Genomic DNA, 27,369 nt, shown 5'->3' with positions numbered 1-27,369 from the left:
TAAACCACTTCTGTGACAACTCATCCAGCGCAGTACATTTAAGAACAAACATTTTATTAACAATAAAACAACATTGTTTATTTTATTTTTCACCTCTGATTCAATATATTTTCCTCAACATTTTTTCCACCCTGAGCTGAGTACCTTCTTCCTGCTTGTGAAAATGGGGTTTGTATTGATGAGTCGGGCCCAGTATTGATTTCCCATCATTCCTGGTGTGGACATTTTCTGGTCTATTATACTACAGTCGCAGCATATTCCCACAGCAGCCGTAAAGTGGATATATGGACAACCTGACCTTGGCAATATGGAGATAATGAAATATCCTTAATGACCCTTCCTGAAAGATTTTACAGGCTGGACTATAGACTGCCAACCTATGTACAATAATAGTTAGCAGAGGAGTATTTTAGAGGTCTGACTAAATGTGGAGCTTGCAAGACATATTGGGAGGACTGTTAACTTGTCTGTTTTACTAGGTAAATGTAACCTACATTATATTTAAGGACACAGTTATACAAAGAATTGTCGTGAATAAAAAATGACTCCATAGTGGATATGAAAGGTTCACTCGCCCCTGTTAAAATGCCAGTTTTTTGTGGTGAATTTTTTATTTGACCAATATAAATAATTTCTGAAGGGTTTCTACAACAAATGTGAAAATAAAATCAATGGAGGGTGTACATCAAAACGGAAATAATCAATATTTTATTTTTTACAACAGTCAGTATTCGCTTTAGGTCACCCCCAGATTTTCCAACATGGCAATCCATTTAAAAATGTATTTTCCAAGTAACAGGTAGGTAAAGCTGCTTATTTGTCACATGTAGAATATACTACAAACCATGCCATGCCAAACTCGCATATGATACATGCCATTTGTATGAAAAGAACCTACAAACAGTAAAGCCCCAAAATTAAATGTACAGTAATTAGGTAACTTCTTGCTGTAAGGTAGTTTTGCCAAACACACTTTCCGCTTTAATGTGTCCATAATGATTTTCTTTTGGAGAAGTTTTTGGATTGTTGTGATGAATGGTGAAATTCCAAAAGAACAGTTTTTCCATTGGATGTCCAAAGGTCTTCCCCTTGCTTCTCCATTGGTTACGGGGAGACACAAAGTTCTGCCATGGTTGTACACATCAAACCATGACTTATTTACTGCATACTTTTAGTGTATTATTAGCAAATATTAGACAGCCTATCTTTATTAGATATGTTGCCCTTTCACCCCTTAGCAAACTGACAGACAGCAAACTGAATAGTATGAAAAAGAAAGGTTTTTCTTTTATATTAAACAATGCTTCTCACACTGAGCCACAACTCATCCTCTGTGAAAGCAATAAATTTTGTGCGTGTGATAAAAAAGTGCCTACTTATACATATGGGAAGAGGTGCACCAATAAAACTACTTCAGGACAATTAAAAGCTCTAATATGACTGTAATGTTTCACATAAATCCATCATCGCTGCATCAGTGACTTTACTCGTGAATCACTTGCCGTGCATCATTTCTAGCTATCAACAATGGATAAAGCTGTAAATATCATGTACTCCAAGCGGTGCTTAACCCACACTGCTGAAATGCGAAAATATGAATGTTTGAAACTTTTTTCTTTTTAAACAGCATCCTATATGGCATGGTAGTTACGATATGTTTATATGTACAGGATGTAGTTAAGAATTAAAAAAAAAAATCCCTTTTAGGGGACACCCTAAGTAAGTTTAAAAACCCTTGATGATAAAGAACATCGGTAGAAATTGACTAATTAATTCAGAACTCAACCGAATAACTTCCCCAAGTTTAAAACAGTGTGCACACAAAAGTAACCACATGCTTTAATTTCTGCATGTGACTCAAATTTCCCTTCCACACATACATTATAGCTAGATTAATATATAAAAAATAATCGGTAAAATAGCAAAATTAATCGGTTAATCGACAAGTAATTGATTATCAAATTAATTGACAACTATTTTAATAATTGAGTAATTGTTTGGAGCCATTTTTAAATTTAAAATTGTCCAAATTCTGTGATTTCAGCATATCAATTTGATTAGTCGATTAATCAATTTAATAATGGAAAGTTTATCCATCCATCCATTTTCTTAACCGGTCGTGGGGGACGCTGGAGCCTATCCCAGCTGGCTACGGGCAGTAGGCGGGGTACACCCTGAACTGTTTGCCAGTCAATCGCAGGGTACACAGAGACGAACAACCATACTCACAATCACACCTATGGACAATTTGGAGTGTTCAATTAACCTGACATGAATGTCTTTGGAATGTGGGAGGAAACCGGGGTACACGGAGAAAAACCACGCAAGCACGGAAAGAACATGCAAACTCCACCCAGGAAGGCCAAAGTCCGGACTCGATCTCACGTCCTCTGCACTGGGAGGCGGACGTGCTAACTAGTCAACCCCACCGTGCCCCCCGCTGTGTTTCATATGGAGACAAATGGTCAAGGTGAACGGAAAAAAACAAACATTCAATGTTGTTTAATTGATGTTGCCGTAATGTGACATCGTCAAAAGGTGCGCTGGACCCCGATACGATCTTGCAGGCCGAGCACATCTGTGTTATATTGACGAAAACCCACTTGAGGCAATGCTTAGTCCGTCAATGTTTGACATGCTAACCAGTCAGCCATCGTGCCATATATATGTACATATATTTGTATATATATTTATATATATATACTGCATGTACATATATATGTATTTGTTAGTTAGTAATTTATAATTCGCTTAAAAGCAATTCCTCGAAACAATTCACAAGTTTCTGATACGTGTCTGAAATAAGTAAAGAAAAAGAAAGAGAAAAAGTTGAATCTCTAAAAAGTGTAGTACAGTAGGTATTTGGGTGTCAGAATTGCTTAGGTGTCAGTACTTGAAAAAAGGAGATCATTATTCCCATGTCATGCTGACAGTTGTTTCAGGGCTCGGCGCCAATAACAGACGATAATCATACCCGCAGCGAGACGGCAATGAACTTGCCCTACCACTCTACTGTCTTCACAACACTTTCATCATTCTCCACTTCAAACACAAAAGCAGCCATCTCCTTTGATGTCATTGTCAAAAAATTGAGTTTTGTTCGGTTGTATTTAAACTCCGCCCCCTCAGCTAAAACCTTGATGGTGCCGTGCAAGAGACAGTTTGAACATGAAAAGAGCAGCTGTGTTGTCTGACACATGCCTTGTATGAGCCTCCATCAGGGCACAACGCAGCCTCTGCCCAGCTGAGCTCACCATCTTCATGTATATAAGATCAAGAAATAAAGAATCCACTGGGATAAACCCGGGACTCATCAGGAATCAGGCCACAGTTTTTTGGGAGGTCATTTGAATGAAGTTGTGATAAGTGATTCTCTGAAATGTTTCTTTTTTTAGCGGCAGCAGCAGTATACACTGTGGTCGTTCGTCAATGACTCTGAATTTCTATTGGGAATTGGAATCTCATCTCTGTTTTGTAATAACAGAACTTCAGTATAAGTCTAGCAGAGTCCCAGAACTTTCCCGTCAGCTAAACAGAACCTAGTTGCAGAGGCATCTGGCTGAGCTTGTCGGCTCCAGCAGATGCAGTTGCTTCATAATGACTATAATCACAGCAGATAAGCAACTAGTGCATGGGAAGGAGGGCGGAGATTAAACGGTGAAAGGAACAGACGGAGAGAAAAAGTAATTGAATCTTTTGGAGAGGCGTTTAGATGAAATCCATTGGCTATGTGGGAGATGCTTTTCAGTGAATGACATTTAGATTACAGAGGTGCCTCGTTCGCCATCACGGTCAATACCTCCTACTTTACAATGGCACTACTCACAGACTTAGCAACACGTACTCTCAGAGTGTGGATATTCTCAGGAATTAGGGGGCGATGACTTGTGCTGTATTATTGCCGAAATATACAGCATAGCAAGTAGTGCGGTGGACACGCAATAATGCAAACGTTGAAAAATGCTCTGAAAAGGAACATGTTTGACGGTTGAACAAATCCTGCTCATATTATATCAAATCAAGTCATACAATTTTTATTTTTGTTTAATTTAGTTTGCTTACCATCATTTAACAATTAATGTAACTATATATCTGAGGTCCCCATTTAGGTAAATATATGGTATTGATCTCACGATACAACAGTATCGATTTATAGTGCGTTTTCAGAACAGGTTTTGTGAAAAACACACTCTTAAAACAATTGGGACAAAAATAACCCAAAAATGTGTCAAAAATGGACCGATCCTCTACTTGGGTCTATTTGACCCAAATTGACCCATAAAGTGGATGGGTCCATTTTTGATCCATAATCGGGTTACTTTCCACTCAACTGTTTTTAGAGTGTACACTCCACAAACACTCTAGAGTGTACACTCTAAAAACAGTAAAGGATTTGACCAAAGTTGCACTAAAAGACCCATTTCTTGACTCAAAGTTGTGTCAAATTGACCCAAGTAGAGGATCGGTTCATTTTTTACCCATAGTGGGGTTATTTTTGACCCAACTGTTTTTAGAGTGTGCATCTTCAAATCATATATTACCGTGCTCTCTTATCCCCGTACATTTGTAAACCCCCAAAATGCCATGATTGCTGCAGCAATAATCATGCTATGCTTACAATAACAAAAATGTTAATTGAGAAATTGCTTACCTTCAACAGGTCATTTCTTACACTCTAAAAACAGTTGGGTAAAAAATAACCCAACTATGGCTCAAAAATGGACCGATCCTCTACTATGAGTCAAGAAATGGGTCTTTTAGTGTAAAACAACTCATACATATTGGTCAGATCCTTTACTTGGGTCAAAAAATCGGGTCATTTTGTATAAAAAAAAAACTGAAAGTTGGGTCATATTGACCCATAAAGTGGATCGGTCCATTTTTGATCCATAATTGGGTTATTTTTACCCCAACTGTTTTTAGAGTATATGAGATAGATAATAATAACAGATAGTATGTTGTTGTTATTATATTAAAATTTGATTGGGTTCTTATTGCTTCTTATTTGGCATTCTATTATTGCCATAATCTTGTTTCTGATCAAGAAATTGACACTATTATACTAAAACCTAAACATTCATTTCATTGTCTTTGCAGTAAACATACAGTGAACTGCTGAACAGACATCAAGTTAATGACCCCACTCCCATCCAGCTTTCAGCCATCGCAGCCCTCGTATTGACACAGACCAGCATATCCTTAATGTTGGAGGAATCACATATCGCCCTGGTGACACCCTTCAAATGTATCACAGATTAATGATATATCACAGTGAGAGATCTACAAAAACCATTAGTAAGCCTGACAGCCTGACGCCAGATTTTAAAAAATTTCCAAGTAATCTTTTTGATTTATGAAAGTGTGTCCAGGTTCATCGGGAGTGATTCCAGATTTATCACATCCTGGTTAGAATTATTAATGATTTTCAATTTGTAAATCTAATGCCGCCGTGTTGAGAGGAGCTCCGCGGGATCACCAAAGGCCGCTATCCGAGTCTGATGCTTGCTCCCCGAGCATGATTACTTTATCAAAATATCGCAATCTTATATTTCACTTAGTTTCCACTCTTGCAGAGCCGTCCACGCCGCCTTCATTTCTCCCACCTCACGTACGACCGCCACACACATTTGTCAAAAACTGCTTCTAAACACCAGAGCGGCCACGGCTAATCTTCTGAAGTTACACATTGCGCTATTAGTTGCAAGTTCCTGACACATGCACTTTTAAGGACCTACTGTGTCAACATGTCAAATGAGTGTGGCCCGCGGACGGCTGTACATTGCAATCCTTCTCACTGTTGATGAGCAGCACAGCAAAGATCATCATCACTTTCCAAAGATAGCCCAGAAGTGTTGAGCTTTGCTTGAAATGTCACGTCAGTGCATCTATGCCACGGTCCGACTGTGCGTGTTCATAGCGCAATCAGTTCTTTGTGTGGCATATGCCCACTCAGACATGAATAAGAATGGCACTTTGCAAGTAAGCACGATGAACATGTACGACTTGTATGGCCTTGACACCTTTTGCTGAAATGAGTTTTTTTTTTGCAGCGGCAGCCATCAGAACAAAGCACTTGATGTGCCCAATAAAAGTAGAAAGACCTCACATGCAGGCTGGCGTGCAGCAATTACTTGAAATGCTCTTCTCTATAAATAATCACTGGATGAAAATGTTGCCAAGCTTTTGTGACAGTTGCTGTTCACATGTTTCCTTCTCTATGGTACATCTCACTTTGATGGCAATCAATAGATGTGTGAAAGTGGTTGATAACCCTCTCCAGTCCTTGTCCTGGTCTCAGATAAATACATCTCTTGCATGCCACATCCATGATTCATTGCTGATCGTGCCAAAATGAATGTGTTAGGATTTGGAATAGCATCTCTTATTCAAAAGACTCATTGTTTCCCCTTCTCCGAGCACCACAGACATTACAGGGATATTAGGCTACACTGTGGATTACCAATTTTGTGCAGTATAAGTAACTAAGTAAGTCCTTAATACATTAATTATATTTAGGAAATACAGATGATATTGAGTTTAGATGATGGTTAATTCAATAATGAAAGTCTCTGTAGCAACCTATAATTTAATTATTTCATGAAAATGTAATGTAGTAACGATTGAAAATGTGACATTTTCACTTAACTTGAATTTTTTTAATAAAAATTAATAACAATTCTTTACAGATATCAGATAATGTAATACCTTTTTAAATTATTATATCATATACTGTATATTATAGCATATCCCAGAAGTCTTTGCTGGGCACAGCACTACTAATCAAGTGGGTGGAGCCTATTTTGATCAAATCAGACTGCAGAGTTCCTTTAACACTAAATAAATCACCCCTGTCCAATAACAGTGACCTCCTTTTAAATCAAACAGTGTTAAAAATACACTTTGGGGGTTGAATCAACTCTGAAACATTTAACACCAAAAAATTAACACTCTAATATTTGTTGTGAATTTATATTACAGTCTTAGATTCTCAAAACACAAACTGTAGAACTTAAAATGAACATATATTTTACATTATCTGTCAGTTTGGAAGGGGAAAAAAAAACACCTGAAAATATAATAAATGCCCAAGAATGCAATAAGGCACTACATTATTGGTGCAAATCTTATTAGAATATCAGTCAAGATTTTTGTTTTACTGCTTTACTGATGAAATTATTACATTAATGTGTTTTACTACATTTTTAATCTAGTTAAACTCAACTTTTATTACTTTTTCAGGCGTTATTACATTTTCATAAAATGATTACATTATAGGGTGCTGCAGTCCCTGAAGAAAAGTAAGAAAACCAACAACAGCCTAATCCATGCAGTTCAGAAGTATGTAAAAAAGAAAAAGAAAGAAAGTGTTTTAACAGGGTCATTTTCTGTATTTTTAGCATTTCTTGGCTCTGTACAGCAACAATTTGAGGATGCCAGCCTTCTAGCAAGCTGTCGACTGACAAATAGCCACCTGCAAGAGCACACGTTCTCTCTTTTAAACAGTTTTGTATGGATTGGAGAAACTTGATTTTACATCTTAATTAATGGACCAGATATTGTGATTTTCCAACAGAATCAGGTTAACGGTTACCTGGTTACCTCACGTGCTACCATTGGTCAAACTGATATCGGCCTGTTGTTAATCACAAGTCTAATTCTGATTACAGGTTGAAATGTAGCAAAACAATTTTTAGATAGCAAAGCATAGTATAAGGTATTTGTTGTCCTTTTGGCTATTTTTTCTTCAGCCTTATTATGCACAGTTTGAACATTAACACTGCCTTTAAACATAGCTGGAAAAACAACAGTAACTTCAATATGTGTTGTGTTTTGTGCATAAAAAGGAAATATTATACCTAAATAAAGGTGTAAAAACAAACAGCTGTTGAAGATTAAATGAAAATGTATTTAACACAAAAGTTAAACACAACTGACATGAACCGTATATCGGCAGCGATTTTTTTTTTACGTACAACTTGAGGGAGTCCAGTAGCGTTAACATACCACACTGTGGGAATCACTGTTCTATGTCATACTTCAATGGTAAAATTGTTTAATGTGTAATAAAGTTGGGTATCATCTGTAATGCAGTGATTCGCTTTCCGATACACTCTCAAAGCATTTTTACATTTATTGTTAATTTTCTTTGTGAGTTGCCGTTCTGAATTTTCCAAGAAAAATATCAATTTCACTTGTCGTAGTAATCATTATTCATTTTTAGAAGCCTCAGATGGCTCAAATTTAAGATAACGTCCCTTATTAACATCTCAAGTAATATGCACAAGTACATTTTACAAATCCAAAGCAATCTAAATACTTTACACCCATTATACACAAACACACTTTTGATCAATTCCTATAAAATATGTTCTTCATCAGGGTAAGTAGTTTTATTTTATTTTTGTTTGATACATTATTCATTGCCTGTATGATTAATACAAAATGTTTTATGATGCAGACAGTTTGAGCCTGGAACAGATGGATTTGATTGATGATTGGAAGTTTTAAATGCATTTTTTTTCAATAAGAATTATTTTCAAGTGAACTACTACTGTAGAATTTAGCGCCATCTAGTGGAGACCTAATAGAATACAACAATCTAAGTTCGAAGTGCGTACATTTTGAAGCACGTGAAAATACATTGCCTCAGATAGGCCACACTTCGCAAGCCTACCACTAATTACTGCATTCGCAAAGTTCTCTGTCGGGTATCTGTGGCAGAGAGATGGCGGTGAAACATGTCAGCCTCTTGTATGTAAAATAACTGGATGACCTATGGTTATATATTTTTAAAAAATTGGAAAAATCGAAATGGAAAAATTGTGTAGCGAGCATTTATAATAACTTGAAAACCTTATTTAATTTCAATTGCATGTATGTGACCGTTACAACTCGAGATTTTGTTGTACAATAACAATAACTATGCATAATGTATGGATTAGTGATGCACCAAATATTCGGCCACCGAATAGCCACCGAAAATGTTCGGCCGAAAATGGCAAAAATCAGCATTTTCGGCTTTCAGATAAAAAAAAATTAAAGTCGAAAGAATATGGCCGAAAGAGAATGTTGTGATGACGCAAGCAAAAAAAAAAAAAAAAAAAAACGCTGCAAGCAAGCATCTGCTTGAATTAAACACCAACACGGGGTGAGTGTCCGCCTCGCTGCTCGTTGGCGTTTCACCTTGTGAGTACCGGCAGCTTTACTGCGCACACCGGAGGAGAGGGACGTCGTTTGGTAAACTATTGTCCAGAATTTCGGCGGGTTAAAAAAAGAGAGCGCTGCCGAGATCTGCACTACAGGTGAACCACTCTTTCTCCTGCAGCGCCTTCCTTTTTTTTTTTTAATTAAAACCCCTCGGGCACTTGCACTTTTTCACTTGCATTCTGGTGGCCGTGCTAAATACTTTAGCTAATGTTAGCACTATTGCTATCAACTGTTTTAAACAAGTAAACACTTACCACTATCTCCGGGAGACTACAGACCTGTATAGGACGCTGTGTGTGACTTTGCAGTCCGTTCCCGAAGCCGATTGGCTGGTGCAAAGAAATGTATTTATATAGTTTTAAACGTTGATGAATATGTGAATGTGCGGATTTTATAGTGTGCCGCACCATGTCCCGCCCCAACGCGTAATCCGCACCGCACGCATCCGTGCCCGCCAGTGTGAACTACTGTACATTGACTATAAAGTGCAATCGCACCGCCAGAAAATGCTCACCCTGCGTTTGGTCTTTAATGTACCATTCGCCAACTTGTTTGTGGTGTGGACGCATTTCAATTTATGTTGTGCTTTGTTAAAATGCCAGTGCTAAATAAATATTTCCTAATAATATTACAATTTTAATTAAATTATAATAAATGCAATGATAGTAAAAAAATGTGCAGAATTTTTTTCGGCATTTCTATTTTCGGCCATACATTTCTCATTTTCGGTTTTTGGTTTCGGACAAAAAAATTTATTTCGGTGCATCCCTGGTATTGATGTATCTAAAATGTAAAAAAAACAAAAAACATAAAGAGACACAATGAGAAAATTTCATCTTGGAAGTATTCAACATCTGTTTAGGCTCGGAACATGAAAACCAAATACACCTTTGAGTCTTTGTCCAAAGGAGCAGCAAGATGGTTACACAGCTCTTGGATGCCTTATTATAATATTGTGGTTGGAGAGACAAGACTGCAGAAAGTAGCAGGACTTCATTAGTGTCAGACAAGCAATGATAGTAATGAATTCCAGCGGTTTGGGAGGACTCTCTGCCAAGGTCTTGATATTCATGCAGTGAAAAGCTGTGCGTGTTGATTGCGGATACATGACAAATACAGTGCACAACACACTTATTGCATAAGCCATCTCTTGAATGATTGCTAATCTTTTTTTTTCTTTTTTCTTTTTTTAAATCATGTCATTGTCAATTTTGTAAATGACATTCCAGCTCCAACGCAATCCCTCGGATACCACTTTATTGCCAAGTTATATTTTGTTATGAGGTTGTGAGGCAATGGAGCCTGATCATTTTGTCCATGTACAATAAATGACCTTTTATTGAGAATGTCAATAGGAGGATCTGGTTACCTATGTTGAGCGAGGGGGAGGAACTTAATTGCTCCCAGTGAGTGCAGTCTGAGGACTTGATTAGACCTTGAACCACTTCTCATGTTTTTCATTTGTGTGGTGACGACCTTCCTCCTGACTCAAATCAGCCCGGGCTCATTCCACATCTAGCGCTCTCTGGAGATTCATGCCCCAGCGACTCTCACTGCTCCGAGAGCTCACTTCATTCTGGTAACTCTTACTCTTGAAAATACCTGTTAGCTCTATCAATAACATACATCCCATTATATTTATACTGGAGGATTCGTTTTTTTTCCAAGATAAGGAAATATGGGCATTTAAAGTTCCATCTACTGACTAAGCTAATGACTAAATCATTTTTTTAAATTAGATAAAGGAGCTGCAACAAAAAAAAAATTGAAAGAAGGACGTGGAAATCACAATTACAGCACCCCACTGACCCACCTGCCATTAGCAAGATGAATTAACTGGGTCCATGCTAGTGACAACAGCTACAGAGGGGAAAATGATCCTGGTGCCGCAAAGACTTGGACTCCCAGACAGCACCAGGAAGCAGACAGGGGCCACTAGACCCCAGGGAAGGGGAGAGAGACATGAATAAGATAAACACCTTCACTAAGGCTGCAATTATGAAATGGTGATGGAGGTTTGCTCGCATGTTAGAAAATGAAAGAGAGCAGTGCAACGCAGTGCACAGTGCCCTTACATTTTCTTTCTGTGGAACAGATTAATATGGAGAAAAGTGCCATATTGCACATGATTTGGGTGAATGTAAGAGCAGTACATCAGCATTTTTGTATTTGTAGTTTAACAGTTAGCAGCCATTCCCCTCTTAAATATTGTGACAAAAAAAAAACAATTGGATGTAAGTTCTGCAAAACCAAACATTCAAATTGGTTTCATTAAAATGTACATCATAAGGTTCAATTCGGATATGCATCATTGGATATCATCAGATCTCTTCCAAAAATGGATAAAAATGGTTTATTCTGAGTGTACAACCCCACTCCACAGAAATATGTGAAATGAATAAAGTGGGCCTGTACTACATTACTATACAATACTGACATTAGTATATTTATGTTACTTTAACTCACAAGATTTTTTTTCATGTATTAACTGTAAAAGGAAAATAGTGTGCTGTGTGTGTGCGATGTGGGTGATTGCATTTTCTATAAAGTGGATGTAAAAACAAATCTGACATTAATTTTACCATTTCAAGGACTTTTTAAATGGATGGATCCGCCATTGTAATGTGGTTGGGAAGAACACAACACTTTATTATATGTACAATATTTGTATTATGTGATATTGGTTCAATTTAGAACACTTACATGTCTGCTATATAATTAATACGAGTGCACAAGAAAGAAAAACAAATCCTGTGTTGTCAGGGTTAAATTAGTTTTTCAATTCACTGTGTTTGTTTCTTATGCACCACAGTGAAAAGGGAAGCACATCATAATATTGCAATTCTCCTATAGTTGTTCTGTCCTGTCCATCCATCCATCCATTTTCTGTTGTTTCTGCAAACTGCAGTCAAATCCAACTGGCTTTGGGCAAGAGGCAAAGTATACCAGAATTGGTAACCAGTCAATCACTGGGCACACATAGACACAAAAAGAAAAAAAAACCTTCTCGCCATCAGTGCCACCAGTATACATGTTTGTTTTTTTCTGGTCTGAACAAAGCCTCTGATTATGAGGCAGACAGGCCAACCAAATGTTCCACTGTGACGACCAATTCTTAATCAATCCCTATCAACACATTTGTTTTCCAGGTGCTAATTAATGTGCCATATAAGTTTTGGAATCTGAATTTGTATTTTCTCTTATTGTTTTTGTACTTTGTGTATTGCTGTTGTGAGAGAGAAAAGTAGAGAAAGTCCGCATTTTTCCCCCCTCCATAAGTGACAAGAAATTCAAATGAAAAATTGATAATTTCAACACATTATGAAGCAAAGGACAGCCTGTATGCAATGTACATGTGAAGTCCGGAAGAAGTCTTCTCCCACTATTGAATTCTATTGTTATTGACATGCTTTCAATTACCAATCAGGGTTTTGATACAGACATGTCTAGAATGCACGTCATGTAAATACTGCACATGAAATTTCGAATGTAAATTAACGATCCCTCTGGGTGGCTTGTTTAAGACGAGTCAAAACATTATGAAGGTGCTTGTGGACGAATACTATATGTCCTCCATAGGATTGATCTGTATTTGTTCTGCTGTGAATCATAGGTGGCCCAAAGCTGTCTTGATAAATAGCTTCTCCAAGCAAGTATGGTGTATGCTCTCTGACACTATAGGTCACATAACCTTGTTGTCAGGACTAAGACTAATGCAATGTGAAGTGTCAAGTTATTATACTGAAACTAGACTGTGGAGTGCAACCTGAGCCACTGTGGTGATAGCAAGTGGGAGAACAAGCCAAGGTGAATGTAAAAAGGTCATAAAAGGGGGAGATACAGAGCAAATGAGAGGCTACGGACGGAAAACCCTCGCTACTAAGTGCCTCTTGTTGGAGGGGGGAAAAAGCACCGTGGGTCTCGGTGGCCGGCGTAAATCATAATTGGCTGCCGCTGCATGCACAGCACAATGCTGACTTTATAGTCACACATCATTCCAGGCAGGCGATGTGTGTGTTTATTTCAGGAAAACTAAATAATGCAGTAATAATCCTCCTCGCCCTGTCTCACCAGCAAATGTCTGTGCACCTGTCAAGAATCTGCAGTGCGCTGTCTATTGAGAGAGTTGCAAGAAGAAAACACGGTATTATTACAAATCTCTGTACTGTAAATTGTCTGCAGATGGCAAAAACAAGGCACAGCTGTTAATACAGTGCGAAACACAAAATATGAAATATAAATGCGTAGCCAGGGACTGTGAGCAAACTGCATCATGCACTAATCTAATGACTTCTTATTACACTTAGCAAGTCTATAACAACACTGCACTCGATGGAGCAGGGAACATCTTGTCCAGATTATCTTCTTGTTTCTACGGAATACCCAAATCAGTAATTATTGTGAGAGTACAGATTGGAATCAATTTCTGTGAAAACCCAATTTGCCAAAATTCATTAAAAAACGATATTGTGGATGGCTATTCATTTAAATATATTTGTATTATCAAAATACTGGGTTAAGTCATTCTGAATTATAACGCAGGATCAAGGTTCAAGAAAATGGTACTGTCATTTTTTTTCTTCATGATGTTCCAAACCCCTGAATGCACCCATATGCATAGTTTTATTCAATATGATAAACAAGTTAATGTCTTTGTCCTATATAGGTTAACTAACATTGATGTATTTTACCATTTGTGTTTACCCACTCACCCACATAATGGCACCTCCCACCTGATCATAAAACAAACATAAATACAATAAATTGTGAATTGTTTGCACTTTTTGATAAAAGTTAATCTTGGAAACTGTAGTAAGCCTCTTTAAAAGTTAAACAACATTTTTGCAATCTTATAATTGTGCTATGTATTAGCTCAATGGGCTACTATTTTCATGCCCAGTGCATGTCTACAGTAGTGTGAGGCACGGGCTGAATTTGCACAGAGGCGGATTAGACTAGGCTTTGGTATTTTCACTGATGCTTGGTACAGTAAAATTGTGCAGTTTGTGGCATTGTGAGCGTGAACTCATGGCAGACAGCACAACACAAGAAGGGAGGGTAGAGGGAGGAAATTGTGCCTGCTTGCCGCTAAGACGAGTCCGCCACCCTGGTTGTCGCCTGTTTGACGAAACCGCAGCAGTGCATACAATAGCAAAACTGAAACTACTGTATCGATCTCATCACGCCGATATCGATCAAATATTGATATTGACTTAATATTAATATATGATCAAAATTACCACTAACAAGCTCTGTCCAAATTTGTAGGGTGGATTTTCATATTAACTTTTGGACAAACCTAAATGAATTTTAATTTGTGCTGGATGACGTGGATAAGCACAGTAAATACTGACGCATATACAGTGCAGGAAATGTAGTTTATGTGGATACAGCAGTACTATGTGATCAAGAAAGTAGCTTCACGGCCCAAAAGCTATTTGAAAACAGTGACCACACTACTCAGAAATTAGAAATGAGTGAAACAGCTACTTTTGTAACATCGAAGTAATGGTGTCCTGAGACAAGCACATGATTATATTGTGGTTTTTATACGTACTGTATGCTTATGCTGATATACCTTATTTCCCACATCTATTTGACCTCCCTCACAACTGCAACAGTAATATGATGCAATTATATGTTTTGCATTTCAATATTCACATCCACTCTAGTGTAATCCATTGTAACACGGGTCTGTGAACAATGCACAATGAGCAATACATCAAATTATGAAAACTACAGATTTTATCTAATTTAATAAAGACTCTGCTATACAGTAAATGATATCTTTCTCTAATTTAATCGACACTTGCTTGGTGCGTATTGCTAATGTAATTCTACATTTCCATATTTAATGAGGCATGCTTTTCCTAGTGCATTTTACTTACTTATATTGTCATTTTTAATGAACTTATGAGAATTCTCTAATAGGTATAATCTCAGAAAACGTATTGTCTCTATTGAAATTGTTCTGGGGCTAATTTTGCTGAGTACAATGCTTAAAATTTAACACTTGAAGTTGAGGAAGTAAATATATCTATTTGTAAAAGTATATTGAGCTAATGGGTTGTAATGCAAATGGCAGAGAAGAGCAGTAATGGACCTTAAACTCCAAATGCTTTCATATTCTATTTCATATTCTGTTCTTCTGTATGAACATGCATATGCACTGTGTTATTAGAAATCAGTATTTAGCTTGTGCTTACCAGTTTAGTGCTCGACAGAAAGACAAAGCAAATTAGCAAACTACGATACAAATACAAAAATGTCAAGTTTTTTTTTTTTTTTATAAATCAAATTTTATCAATAGTTCCCACCTCCAGCATGACTTTTTCCCATAGCTTAAAGCAAGGGTCAACAAAGAAATCGACTAAGAATAGACTAAATCACAAAACATTGACTGAAAAACAAAAACGCAAGTCCTTACCTTTACTCCAATGGTTGGCTTGTGCACAGAAAAAGGATTAAGTGCCAAGATTTAAGAAAGGACTTAAAACCTTCCTTTTCAGAAAGGCATATCAACTTTGAGTTTTATGATTGTTTATTTTTTTATGTATTTTTGGTGTTTTTATTGTTTGCTACTTTTTAATGTATTGGTTTTATTGTTGTGCTTTATGCTGTACCAATTGTAGCTCTTTGAGATATGATTTCAAGTGCTTTACGGATCAAATATATGATTAATATTGTTATTTTTAATAATAATAAGAATGAAAACAATAATAATAATTATTATTATTATTATAATAATTATTCATATTATTATTATTAAGTAAGTTGTGTGTGTTCTTAATTATGACACAAATGTCATATGCTCACACAGCTCTTTCTTAATATGCGGAGGTTGCATCGTAGTCACGTAACGTCGTAAACCACTGACCTACTGCAAAGAAATGATTTTCCCAGAAAGGTGTTCAACGAAGTTCTGCACCGGTTGAATGGACAAATATGCTCTCTTGGGAAGCTGTCTGTACATTGCACTGAAATTAGATTCAAGCTGTTACATCTCACTTGTCTCTTTCCTGCCCATCTACAATTGGGCTAAGACCAAAGAAAATATTTTAAGGTGCCAGTGTGAAATCTATTGATATCAAAATTGATGACGAAAGTATCCGAGTGGATTGAGCTGAGCACAATCGCGAGTGAACTAGAGAAAATGAGAATAAATGGATGCCAGTTTCCATGTGAAATTGGTACCCAATGATCCATTAACTCTACAGCGACCATAACTAGACTTCACTCCAATGTTAGCTCCATTATTGACCGCAAATCAAGTTACATGCTCAACTTCTATCCTGTACTTTGGATTGCTTCCCGAGACCTCAGGTATGCCTACGTTACAAACCACCAGACAGTTAATGTGTCTAATAAGTCAATACACACAATAAAATAAAAATAAACTACATTCTGTCATCAAAGCAAAAGTTTTATTTATGTTTTAAATTACACAACTACCACAAGGAAGACTTTTCAGTCCAGGGTGTCGTCCGGTTAGAAAGCAACACTAAACATGATTATTACATTTGAATCACTGCCACAAATCATTTGTCATGACTTTTCAGTTTCAGAATCACATACAATAGAAAAAAGAGAAAAGAAGTTTGAACCCTGTTGAACAGAGCTGGAAATATACAGTTCTGAATACTGAAACTTCTATGCATTACAGTCTTAATAGTGATTTTTTTTTCTTCATTTTTTGGGGTATGATTTAGTAATAAGATGAGCAACATTCTAAATGTTTTTTTTAAGTATTTACAACAGTTGTACTGTTAATTCATCGCAATTTTATCGCACCCCTTTCATAAAAGCCACAGACCAACAATGCACTCGCTCTGCTATTTTTCATGGTATTAATGGTATCAGATCCACTTTTTGTTTTTTGTCATTTTAAGCTGCAATATAGCAACAGAGTTTTATTAAAAGATTAAAATATACATTACATTACATAGAGAATGAGGAAGTTTACAGTGTTGCAAGATGTTATCAAAACAAGTCAAAGAATAAAAAAATATGTCGGGCAAAAAACATGGTGATGATGTTTAGAGGTAGTATGTGAGCACTCTAAGCTACATGAATGGTGGAATTTGTTGGTATGAGTTGTAATGAGGCAATAAAGCTGTGTATTGATTGTTGGGAAGTTTATGTACTTTTAGGTTATGTTTTGTACAAGTTTTGTGTCATGGGCCTTGCGCGTTATGTTCAACGGTGGGGGATTCAATGACTTCCACAAGCAGTACAAAATGTTTACATATGTACATACCTCATACATACATACATACATACATACATCATCACATGATAAAATATGGGATGGTGTCATGTTGTGGTAACGCAATCAATTACACTTCTTTATGTTCCGGACTATGAATAAACATTGGCTTGTACTCATGGACGCAGCTGTAATGTAAATTAATTCTCGGAAGTAACCACAAAGCTGCCATTGAGCTGTCAACAGTAGCATTGTTAGAGTCACATTAACAGCTGCTTTAATCCATTTATTAGAACAAACGCAAAGAAAAAAGTATTTTCAAAATAGAAGGGGGAAAAAGTAATACATTTGACATTTTAAATGTCATGTAAATACCCATCCTGTATTTTCAATACAGAAGACAAAACGAACATTGGACGAATGCCAGAGGGCTGTTTGATATTTGCACATGCATTATGTGCGCTTACCCTTCAACAAACATCTGATTTACAAAGTAAACACTGAGACAATCATGAAAAAGTTGACTCTTCATGATAAAAAATGTTCATCCTTACATGTGGCATGTAGTCGTTGGGACATTACAAATGCACACAAAAAATACAATAAAAATGTGGCATGAGGCGGTTTTGGAGGTCCTCTGCAGTTGTGCAGACAGTTAAGAGTCCTTGCCCATCTTGAGGCTTAAATGCATTGAGAGTGGATCAATTGGAGGTATCCGAGTGCACACTGCCGGGTCCTTCCGTCGCAGATATTACTGAAGATGGAGTTGTTGCATCTTGCCACCCCCCATTAGTCTGAGACACAAACAGGAGAAGGTTGAGATGACTATCACATTCTTTGCAATAAGATTACAGGACAGTTTCAATCCCAAAATGGAAAGTGTCACACTACTCATAACATACTATGTGCCCTTAAATGGCAATTTGTAATTTTAGGCCATTTGAATTATTGTCTAGGCAAATTTGTGATGCTTCCCAACCAATGGGAGAGATGCCTCAAATCAGTGTCTAAGCAGAGTTCAGCAGCGTCCGGCAGCTTGTCGCTACATATTCTCCTGCCAGTCAGGAGGAGGGAGGGCTCGGCCTGGCTGAGGTGGGAGAGCTGAGTGGAAGTGACAAGGCAGGGCCTCGCCAAGAGAGCCAGTCTTAGCCAGCCTGACTTTGCCTCGCTCTAGGCATGACCTAGCCTTTACTGGATCCGTCGACGTCACCATCAACAACGCTAAAGGTTAGTCTATGCTAATATGTCTACAAAGCACTTTCTGGATGAAAACAGATGCAGTGCAACAATGACTTAACCCAAAAAACAATTTTTTTGTGTGTGACTCTTGATTCTCTTTCTTTTTTTCATTTGTATTTCATTTATGTTTGGGGGGAGAAGGTGAGGATGACTCAGTAGTGCCCGTTGCTATTTTTGTCAGGATTGTGCAAAGCTCCAGTGAGCCACTAGGCACAGGTCTAGAGCGCACGTGGAAGTGAGAAACCTTGTGAGAAAGTGAAAAACACTTGATCTAGCTGGGGGGTGACATGTCGGAAAAGCTTAAAGTAATAAGGCTTCAGCAGAGACAAAATGGCACCGGAAGCTGCCGGTACATACGATCGCATTTTCTCGCATTGAGACTGTCAACTATTTTCCACACATATTATGACTCAAATACGTCCTCTGTATATAAGAGAATTTCAAGTTGTGTATTTTAAACAACACTGCTTTAAGAATGGCCCGCTAACTTAATGTTAACATATATTAGAAAAACACCATCAACGTGCTAACAAATAGCATTGATTGTCGTAAGAGTCTTGCAGCAATAGGCGAAGCAAAACATGCAGACAGATAATACAACAATACTCACAGGCATTTATTCTTTATCTGCTAAGAAAAATGACTAATATTACAGTATCTTATTGAGTAATATACTTACAGTAGTAGTAGTAGTAAAAGAAAAACTGCTATTCTTCTTCGTTTCTGTCTGCATGACTGTATTATACTGCCTTCTGGTGACCAAGAATTGCACACCAGAAGGAGCAGTACACTGAATTAAATTGCAGCATTAAATTATGATGCACACTTTGTTGAATTACTTACATTCAATTCAATTCAATTAGTATGTTTTTTGTTTTTTGTTTTTTTACAATATTGCTATTGTACTTTTATTGTGTTATTTACCTTTATTTAAGAATTATTCTTTGTTTGGGGGGGGAGCTGGAATAGATTAATGGCCTTTAAATTTAATGTCAATATCATCGGGGGCATTTAATTGGAGATAACAGGGCTTTGAGTATTGTGCATGCTCACAGAACAAATTAAACTTGTATCTGAAGGCATCACTATGCATATGTGTGTGTGTTTTTTGTTTTTGTATATCCTATTGAAATTAGGAAACAGTTTTGGACCCTGTACTCACATTTAAACTGTGTGGACTGTACATGGTGTTCCGGCCAAGAGCATCACTGTATCCTGCCGTCTGACTGATAACATGGCGCAGGGTATCCACCTGAAGGAACAGACAAGGTGGACAAGTTGTTTAACTTGGTGTGTGGCAGCTTGGCAACACCGACTGTACACATGCTCAGGAACAGACACTAACTTGGGTGAAACAGCATCACAACTCTAAAGACAGAAAGCGTGCTAACCAGACCAGACCTGACAATAAAGCTACAAGATTACTAGCTTGATTACTGTAATTCATTTACATTTGAGAACTCACAAAGAGCACAAGCAACAAAATCAGTAACACTACAACTGCTTTATTTGAGCATGTACCATTATTTATATTTATACTTTATTTATATCAGGGTTTCTGTAGGAATCAGCAAATCTAATATAATGCTTTTAATGCCGTTTTTAATGCAACTTAAAACAAATATCATGCCCACGTCATACTGCATATACACACATACATACATGCGTAGGGCTGCCAGTCTTTAATAATAATTAATCACATGATGTTCATAGTTAACTTACGATTAATCACACGTTATTACATTAAACAGTTAAAACAAATGTGAAATATTGTGTCGGAATTATGTTGAATTTTCTGCCAATAGGTGGCATTTGTGTTTCATGTTGGATGTTGGTGACAGAAACTGTACATTTTTCTTTCCAAATTCAGAGCAATTGGTATTTGGAAGATGAAGCAACTGGTGGACTCCAGGCCATTTTGTTCACTGTAAATTACAAGTAGTCACCAGTCCCTATAAATACACCTATTTTTTTTTTATCACATTTATTACTGCTAAATTTTGTTAAAGAGACTCCTTTGCAGAGCGTGGTATGTAAAAAAAAAAGCACGCACAATAACGTTTTTACATCAACGGTATTTAAATTTGTAATGCCTCTTGACATCATTTTTAATGCTTTTTTAAAGGTATTTAGAGCCTTGATTTAGCTAAATATATTTATGAATTTTAATGCTTTTAATGACCTGCAGAAACCCTGTATATACTCGAAATTGTATAGCATAAATTTATAGTGATAAATATATTAGAGATTGTGGTTGTAAGTGCACAGTTGTGACCACTGCGCATTAACCTTACGAAATGGCACACGGCAACAACAAGCAATAACACAATGAGACAAAAGAGGGTAGAGGACAGTAACAAACGGAGAACACATTACCAAAAACCCAATACCAACCCAAGAGGTCAAGTCAAAGCCAAATGCATTCACCAAATGTTCACTCTGGAATCGTAAATGTATTGTGGTAGGCTATTATAGTTTGTCAGCCAAATCTTCCATCCAAAAATGATATCATCAGTAGAGACTCTGTCGTCAGAGAGCCTGACTGAGCAACTCTGGATTTCACTCACAAGATGTGTTTTTGTATGTTTGCTTTAACGTGCTTCAGACTGCACTGAGGATGGCTCAGTACACAGGCAAGACAAGGACAGCTCTCTGCACCGGCAGTGAGGAACTGTCCCTGATTGTTAATCCTACCTGTGACTGTACATTGGCTCCGACTTGTGCCCCTTGGTAAGAATCCCCATTCAGACTCTGCATGCTCAAGTACATGTCCCCAGAGTTTGGGAGGTTAAAAGAACCTGAAGAACCTAGAGAGGGAAAATGTAAGTAGCTGAATAACATGAACGGGCTATAATAGGACTGCACATTCACGCACAAGTAGACACGCACCACACGCGCACAGTCTGTCAGTCTGAATAAATGGGACCCAACTCAAAGAGACACATACAAATATACTAGAGAAAATGCCTATAAAGCAAGCAACTACCAGAGTGAAGGACAAAATCAAAAGAAGCAAATAAACAAACGAATGGGGACGATATGCAGGAGGACTGAAGAAGGCTTTATATTTGGACCAACATGATGGGCACAAATGAGGTGAGAATCACATGACACAAGGGGCTCTACATGTGGTTGGTCGCTTAAGCTCCCAATTGCTCCACATCATCTACTCCCAATTGAACACTGGCGGAAGGTATCACATGGTAAATGACAAGAACAATAAGAAGCTTATGAAAAGACCAGTACCAGTAAACATGTTGGTTAAAAGAGTGTTTTTGCTCTCTGCAGAATCCAGCTGAAACTCCTCATCTTTCATCTGGAATCCTGGGTGCAAGAAAAAGGGACCACTTCATAAGCTTACCAAATCCCGGTGCAGTTCATCCCAGTCCAAACCGATCACATTCTACATTTTATTTATCGCATTTAAAGAGGCTTTTTGGTATGGAAGGGGAAGTCAACCCAAAAAATGTCTTTAGAATAATATCTTCTATGCAGCCTCACTAGTCTAAATACAGTATTCTGATTCATATTGCATTTGTGGAATATAAATTGAGTAGAAGAATTATCCCATTTTGATCTATCTCAGGAGGCTGCCATTTTGTCAGTGGCTGTTGTACGGAAAATGACATCAAAGTTGCTCAGGACTCAGGTAAAGACCAATCACGGCTCTCCTCTTTTCTGAAGGTGAGCCGTGATTGGTCGTTACCTGGACCCTGAGCAACTGTGATGTCACAAAAGGGCCGCCCACTGCGATTGTTAAAAATGGTTGGATTTTACTGCGTAACTCATATTCCTCAAACATAATAATGTTTAGACCAGTGGGAGCGCAAAAACGTATGGTAAAGATTTTTTTAAAGATTTTTTTTTTTACTCCAATTTAAATAAAATGCAAATACTAATAAAATAAGCAAAATCACAATGCTTCTAGCTCCTATGTTTACGCTTATAAAATGCCCCATTCCATGTGTCTATATACCACTACATTTCAAATGACAGCAGGTTGACAGAAAAGTCAAGAGAAAACAAATCCCATGGCAATATTCAGATATGTTTTTTTGTTCTTTTCCAAAAATACATGTATTCTCGGTTCACAAGTCAGGAACGCTCCCTTTATGCATGAGTTTGCTTGGCACCAAGTGTCTTATAGACGGAAGACACTGTGATCCCCAAGCTGGGAGCTGAGCCTGTCACTCTTGCCTGGGTGAATGGTGCATGAGGGAGGGGGGAGGGGGAGGGGGGAGGCGGCAGGTTAAGGCCTGAGGTGTAGGGTAGGTCTACTTTTTTTTTTTCATCTCTCTCCTTCATTATGCAGGAGTGCCTACCAGAGTTAGGTGTAGTAGGGGAGTTGGCCTGGCTGTTCTGCACTGCAGCGGCTGCAGCGTGCGCCGCGTTTACAGCAGTCTTGGCGGCATACAGGTTGGCCTCCTCTTGAAACTTGCCAATATTTTTCTTGTAGCGGATGCGTTTGTTGCCGAACCAGTTGGATACCTGCGTGGAAGAGCACAGAGGGGAGGAGCAGAGGAGTCAGACGTCAAGCAGCCACAGCAGCGTGCACTGAGCAGTGTGACTGTTTCAAGATGTCATGTTTGGGTCCATCAAGTACCCAATTCCCAGCCCCTGCAGCAATGTCCACTGGGCACACAAGCTAATTAAGCCATAATAAGGAGCCACTTGTGTCTTCTCATGGATGGGAGCCTGACATGCTCTCAGCTCTGTCTCCTGACAAAACCCAAACACGAGGGCCCCCTGCTGCTTTCGACATGTCCGTTATTGCGTGGCTGGCTGTTAAGGATACACCCCTTCCCTCAGTGAGATACACAGACGAGTGAGTGATGGGGAAAAAAATACAATGCAACAACAAATGCATATGGTTAGTGGTTACCTCTGTTTGTCTTTTGAAATTTAAAAGTTATAGTACATTAGATTTCCCACCACTAGAAATAATCTACTTTCTTTAAACTTGCAAGGGCTTCCAGTTTGATGCACATTTATGACATGTACAGTATATATATATATATATATATATATATATACGTATATATTTTTTTCAATTTTAAGTTATCAATAATTACTAATTATATCAATCTATGTGAAGGCAGCGATCACGTTAATGTTTTAATGCAGTAATTGATAGTAATTAATAGGGTAATTCAATGCCATTCTTTTTTTCAGTCTGATACCAGTACAAGTATTCCGTTTTTGAACTGATACGAACTGATACGAATTACTGATACCTATAGTACTTTTGATATATAAAATTTCATTTAGCACAAAGACAAAACTTTGCAAACAAAAACATTCTTTGAGACGCAGATGATGATTTGCCAAAATGTCAAACTGCTGCAGTATAGCGGCAACTACTGCCAAGGAGGACTATACTCAATTTCAGATTGTCTTTGCCATATATGTCAGTGGCTGATATTGGCAAACTGCACGAGTACCCGATACTAGGGATGTTCTTTTGAGTAGCAACCGATACCAAGTAGTGATACCATTAGTACTTTTGATACTTTTTTAATTTTTATTTTAATATATCCAAACATAGCATTTTCCAATTAATGGCAATTCTTTATTCTTCCAATTTCTAGTTTCTGATCGTAAAATGGCCCCAAGACCACACGTACCGATACCTTGAAATAAGGTCTGTTATTGGCCCACTACCTGGTATCAGTACTTGCTCATCCCTATACCAATACCTAAAAATAAAGCCAGCATCGGCCGGATATTTGGCATTGATATTTTCCCCATCCCTAATCGTTATCAACAATTATGAAAAAAAAAGCAGGAGACAGATAAGTATCACTTTGCAACACTTTACTTCTATAAATCTCTGCAAGTGTTTACATTTTAAAATTAACACTTGTACAATATTCCAAGGTAATTACAATGTCCCATCACTGGTGAGCTATTATAAGAACAGGCCCACGGGCTAAACAAGTGGTCCTTGGAGGCTACCTGGTGCCAATGGGTATCACGTTGGTCTAAGTGAACTGGGGCTACTGCTCTAGCATCTTCCTGTATTAAATACATAACTGACACACAAGTTCATATTTGACCCACTTTACTAGGGTATATTACAGCCAGGGAATAGTAACATTAGTTAGCCATGAAATTATTTTAAAATTACATGTCTATAGGTAAATATTTCAGTAACATAAAAGCAACTACTTGTAGTAAATAGTGGGCATAAAATGCTCTAAGTCTACTTTTAACACCCGCCAGTGTTAAAATGATATGCTAAAAAATATATATATAATTCTGTAGAAATGGAAGTCTACAGAATTGGACAAAGATGAGCTGTGTAAGCAGAGTAGTTTGAAATGCAAATTTCAACATATAAAATGTGAAACATTAGCAAGCCCCTGAAAAGTTGTATGAATCTTCTGTGTTGATGCTAGCTCTGTGATAAGAGCAGAATAATGATGAGATGATGCATGCTTTTAATAGTTCTATAAATTAGAGTGTCTCATTGCTGTGCTGCCGCTGCACCCATTCCATCTCGCTGGCCTTGCAGCCCACCGCTGGACCAGCCAAAGAGCAGCTGCCCCTAATGACGCTTTATTTAATTTCCACCCATGTGCTTAAATTTTAATATCCCCAGCAGCCAGCCAATGTTGTGGCATAAAAAGTGACTGGATTTGCAGGACAACAGATCATTTCTATCCTGCACGTCTCTGCGCTCTAAATCTTTAATATCTAAGCAATTAAAATTAATGACCATTCAGGCGAGACCCACTGTCGGCAGCAGGGTTTCCTTGACATCAATTGTTTGATGGCTTTACCTAGAGGTTAAACTAACAAGCAAGGTTTAATTGGAAGCAATGAAAGCCCTGGCTATCATCCTTTTTACTTAACCCGCTTAGAGTGGATTGCAATGATGTAATCTACAACCCAGAAATTGGAAATCACATATTTTACTAAAATTATTTATATTCTTATCTCACTGAAAATTTTCTTTGATATGCATAATTTAGTGAACATGTTAAATTGTTTGCCAGTGAATATTAAGTGTTTACAGTTCAGGTTCAATCCATTTCTGTGTTGTACCTCCCCTTTGTGAAAACGTATAATATGAGTCCACCGCTATATTTGAAACTGAAGAGGCACATTGTGAGGCAAACCCTTAAATGTCACATATTTTCTTCTCCTGCCCATTGAACACCGGCTTTAGGGGTTCTCCGGGTCAGCCTACTATCGAGCAATGCAAGGTGTGGATCACAACCTAATCTATAGAACTAATTCACTTCCATCTTGGAGAAGGCCACGCATCCAGTCGACTGCTAAGTAAGGGCAGAGCCGGGGTGTTAACAGGAGAATACCTGACATCAGCAGCCTTGAAGCCAGCGATCGTGTAATGAGCATGTGGACTGTTTGCAAGAACACAATAGAGTTGCTCCACATTTTGAGAGGCTGGGAAGCTGTTATACTCTAATTGAATCAATAATCCTCACTCATCAATGAAAGCACATGATCAGTCTGTGACTACAGTTTGGACAACCTTGAATTTTCAATACAAATGGAACATTTTTCCATCAGTTATCTGTGATCCATAAATAACTAAGCACAAATCTTTGTTTCTCTAAATCAGTGGTTCTTAACCTGGGATGGATTGAACCCCAGGGGTTCGGTGAGTCAGTCTCAGAGGTTCGGTGGAGGTCAAGACACACACCCGACTAAAATGATTTGTGATGATACACTCTACTTAGCCATCATTGGCTGCAGGTGATCACACTACATTGCTTGGCCTATCGGGGACTTTGGTTCGCTCAGTAGTCCACTTGTGGCAATTGTGTGATTTATTTATTATTGTAATCCCTTCATACTAACTAAGGCGAGCCAAAAAAGAAATTGGTCGGACAAATATGTGCAATATGAATTTGTATGTATTCACGGAACGCATGGTGTTTCACCCGGTTCAAATCTGGGGGCTCTGCTAAATCTGCTGCTCCTGGGTTCCATCTTAACTCATTCAAACTCAAAATCATGTCAACACTTTTTTTTTTTAACTTTGTCCTTCATTCCCCAAAAATTATTTACACGTTTTAAAAAAAAAAAAAAAATTGTTTGATTGTTTTTTTATTCAAGAGGATACAGAATGATTTGATGCAGCTTCTGATATGAAGAGGTGGCTTAAATCAATGGTCATTATTACGAAAAACGGCCAGCAGGTGGCAGCAGAGTATAAGAGATCAGCCAGGACTATGTTGCAATAAGCTCTTTTTGTCAATGTTTTCACCAGGAATGTGAATATTGATGAAACTTAGCTATATTCGAATGCAACAACAAACTAACAAAATCAATCAGCACAAAATTCATGTTTCTATGGCAATAGAACACAATATTCTGTGGGCAAAATCTGTCAAAATCTAGTAAAACAGCAAAAGGGGGTTGCTTAAGTGAAAATGGATGTGAGTGAATGAGTGAAGAAAACAGCTGTGGTTGTTTTAAAGTGCTCTATAAATATGGAGTTAAGTGATGGGAGTTAGCATCCTAACTGCATAGCTTGCATGCCAAGCTTAGCAATTCTAGTCCAGCACTACTGAACCCTATACCTTTGTCTTGAATGTGAAAAAAATCACATTAAATGATTCAGTAAAGAAGGTTTCGGTGAACGTGTATAGCAACCTGGTGGGGTTCAGTAACAAGGTTAAGAACCACTGCTCGAAATGTAATCATCTAATGCACTGGGGTGTGGCTCAGGAGAGAGAAAAAAAGGA

General features: G+C 37.8%; 1 protein-coding gene across 8 annotated transcripts in view; it reads right to left on the bottom strand.

Annotated features, from left to right (window-relative positions):
- Positions 1 to 16,609: 16,609 nt before the first annotated feature.
- pbx3b (pre-B-cell leukemia homeobox 3b) overlaps positions 16,610 to 27,369 on the bottom strand; it is a 78,199-nt gene continuing 67,439 nt past the window's right edge. For 4 of the 8 annotated variants that reach the window (XM_077562047.1, XM_077562050.1, XM_077562048.1 and 1 more), the window contains 5 exons: positions 22,975 to 23,140; positions 21,899 to 21,976; positions 21,347 to 21,459; positions 19,815 to 19,904; positions 16,610 to 18,207 (listed from right to left, as the gene is read on the bottom strand). In XM_077562047.1, the coding sequence (XP_077418173.1) occupies positions 18,115 to 18,207; positions 19,815 to 19,904; positions 21,347 to 21,459; positions 21,899 to 21,976; positions 22,975 to 23,140 (540 nt within the window). In that variant the 3' untranslated portion in view covers positions 16,610 to 18,114. The remainder of the gene's footprint in view (positions 18,208 to 19,814; positions 19,905 to 21,346; positions 21,460 to 21,898; positions 21,977 to 22,974; positions 23,141 to 27,369) is intronic. The other 4 variants (XM_077562052.1, XM_077562053.1, XM_077562054.1 and 1 more) reach the window with 2 other exon arrangements.

Source organism: Vanacampus margaritifer, chromosome 3, assembly GCF_051991255.1.
Source record: "Vanacampus margaritifer isolate UIUO_Vmar chromosome 3, RoL_Vmar_1.0, whole genome shotgun sequence".
Classification (NCBI taxonomy): domain Eukaryota; kingdom Metazoa; phylum Chordata; class Actinopteri; order Syngnathiformes; family Syngnathidae; genus Vanacampus; species Vanacampus margaritifer.
Note: the sequence above shows the minus strand (reverse complement) of the source record. Positions and strands in the feature narration are given on the sequence as shown.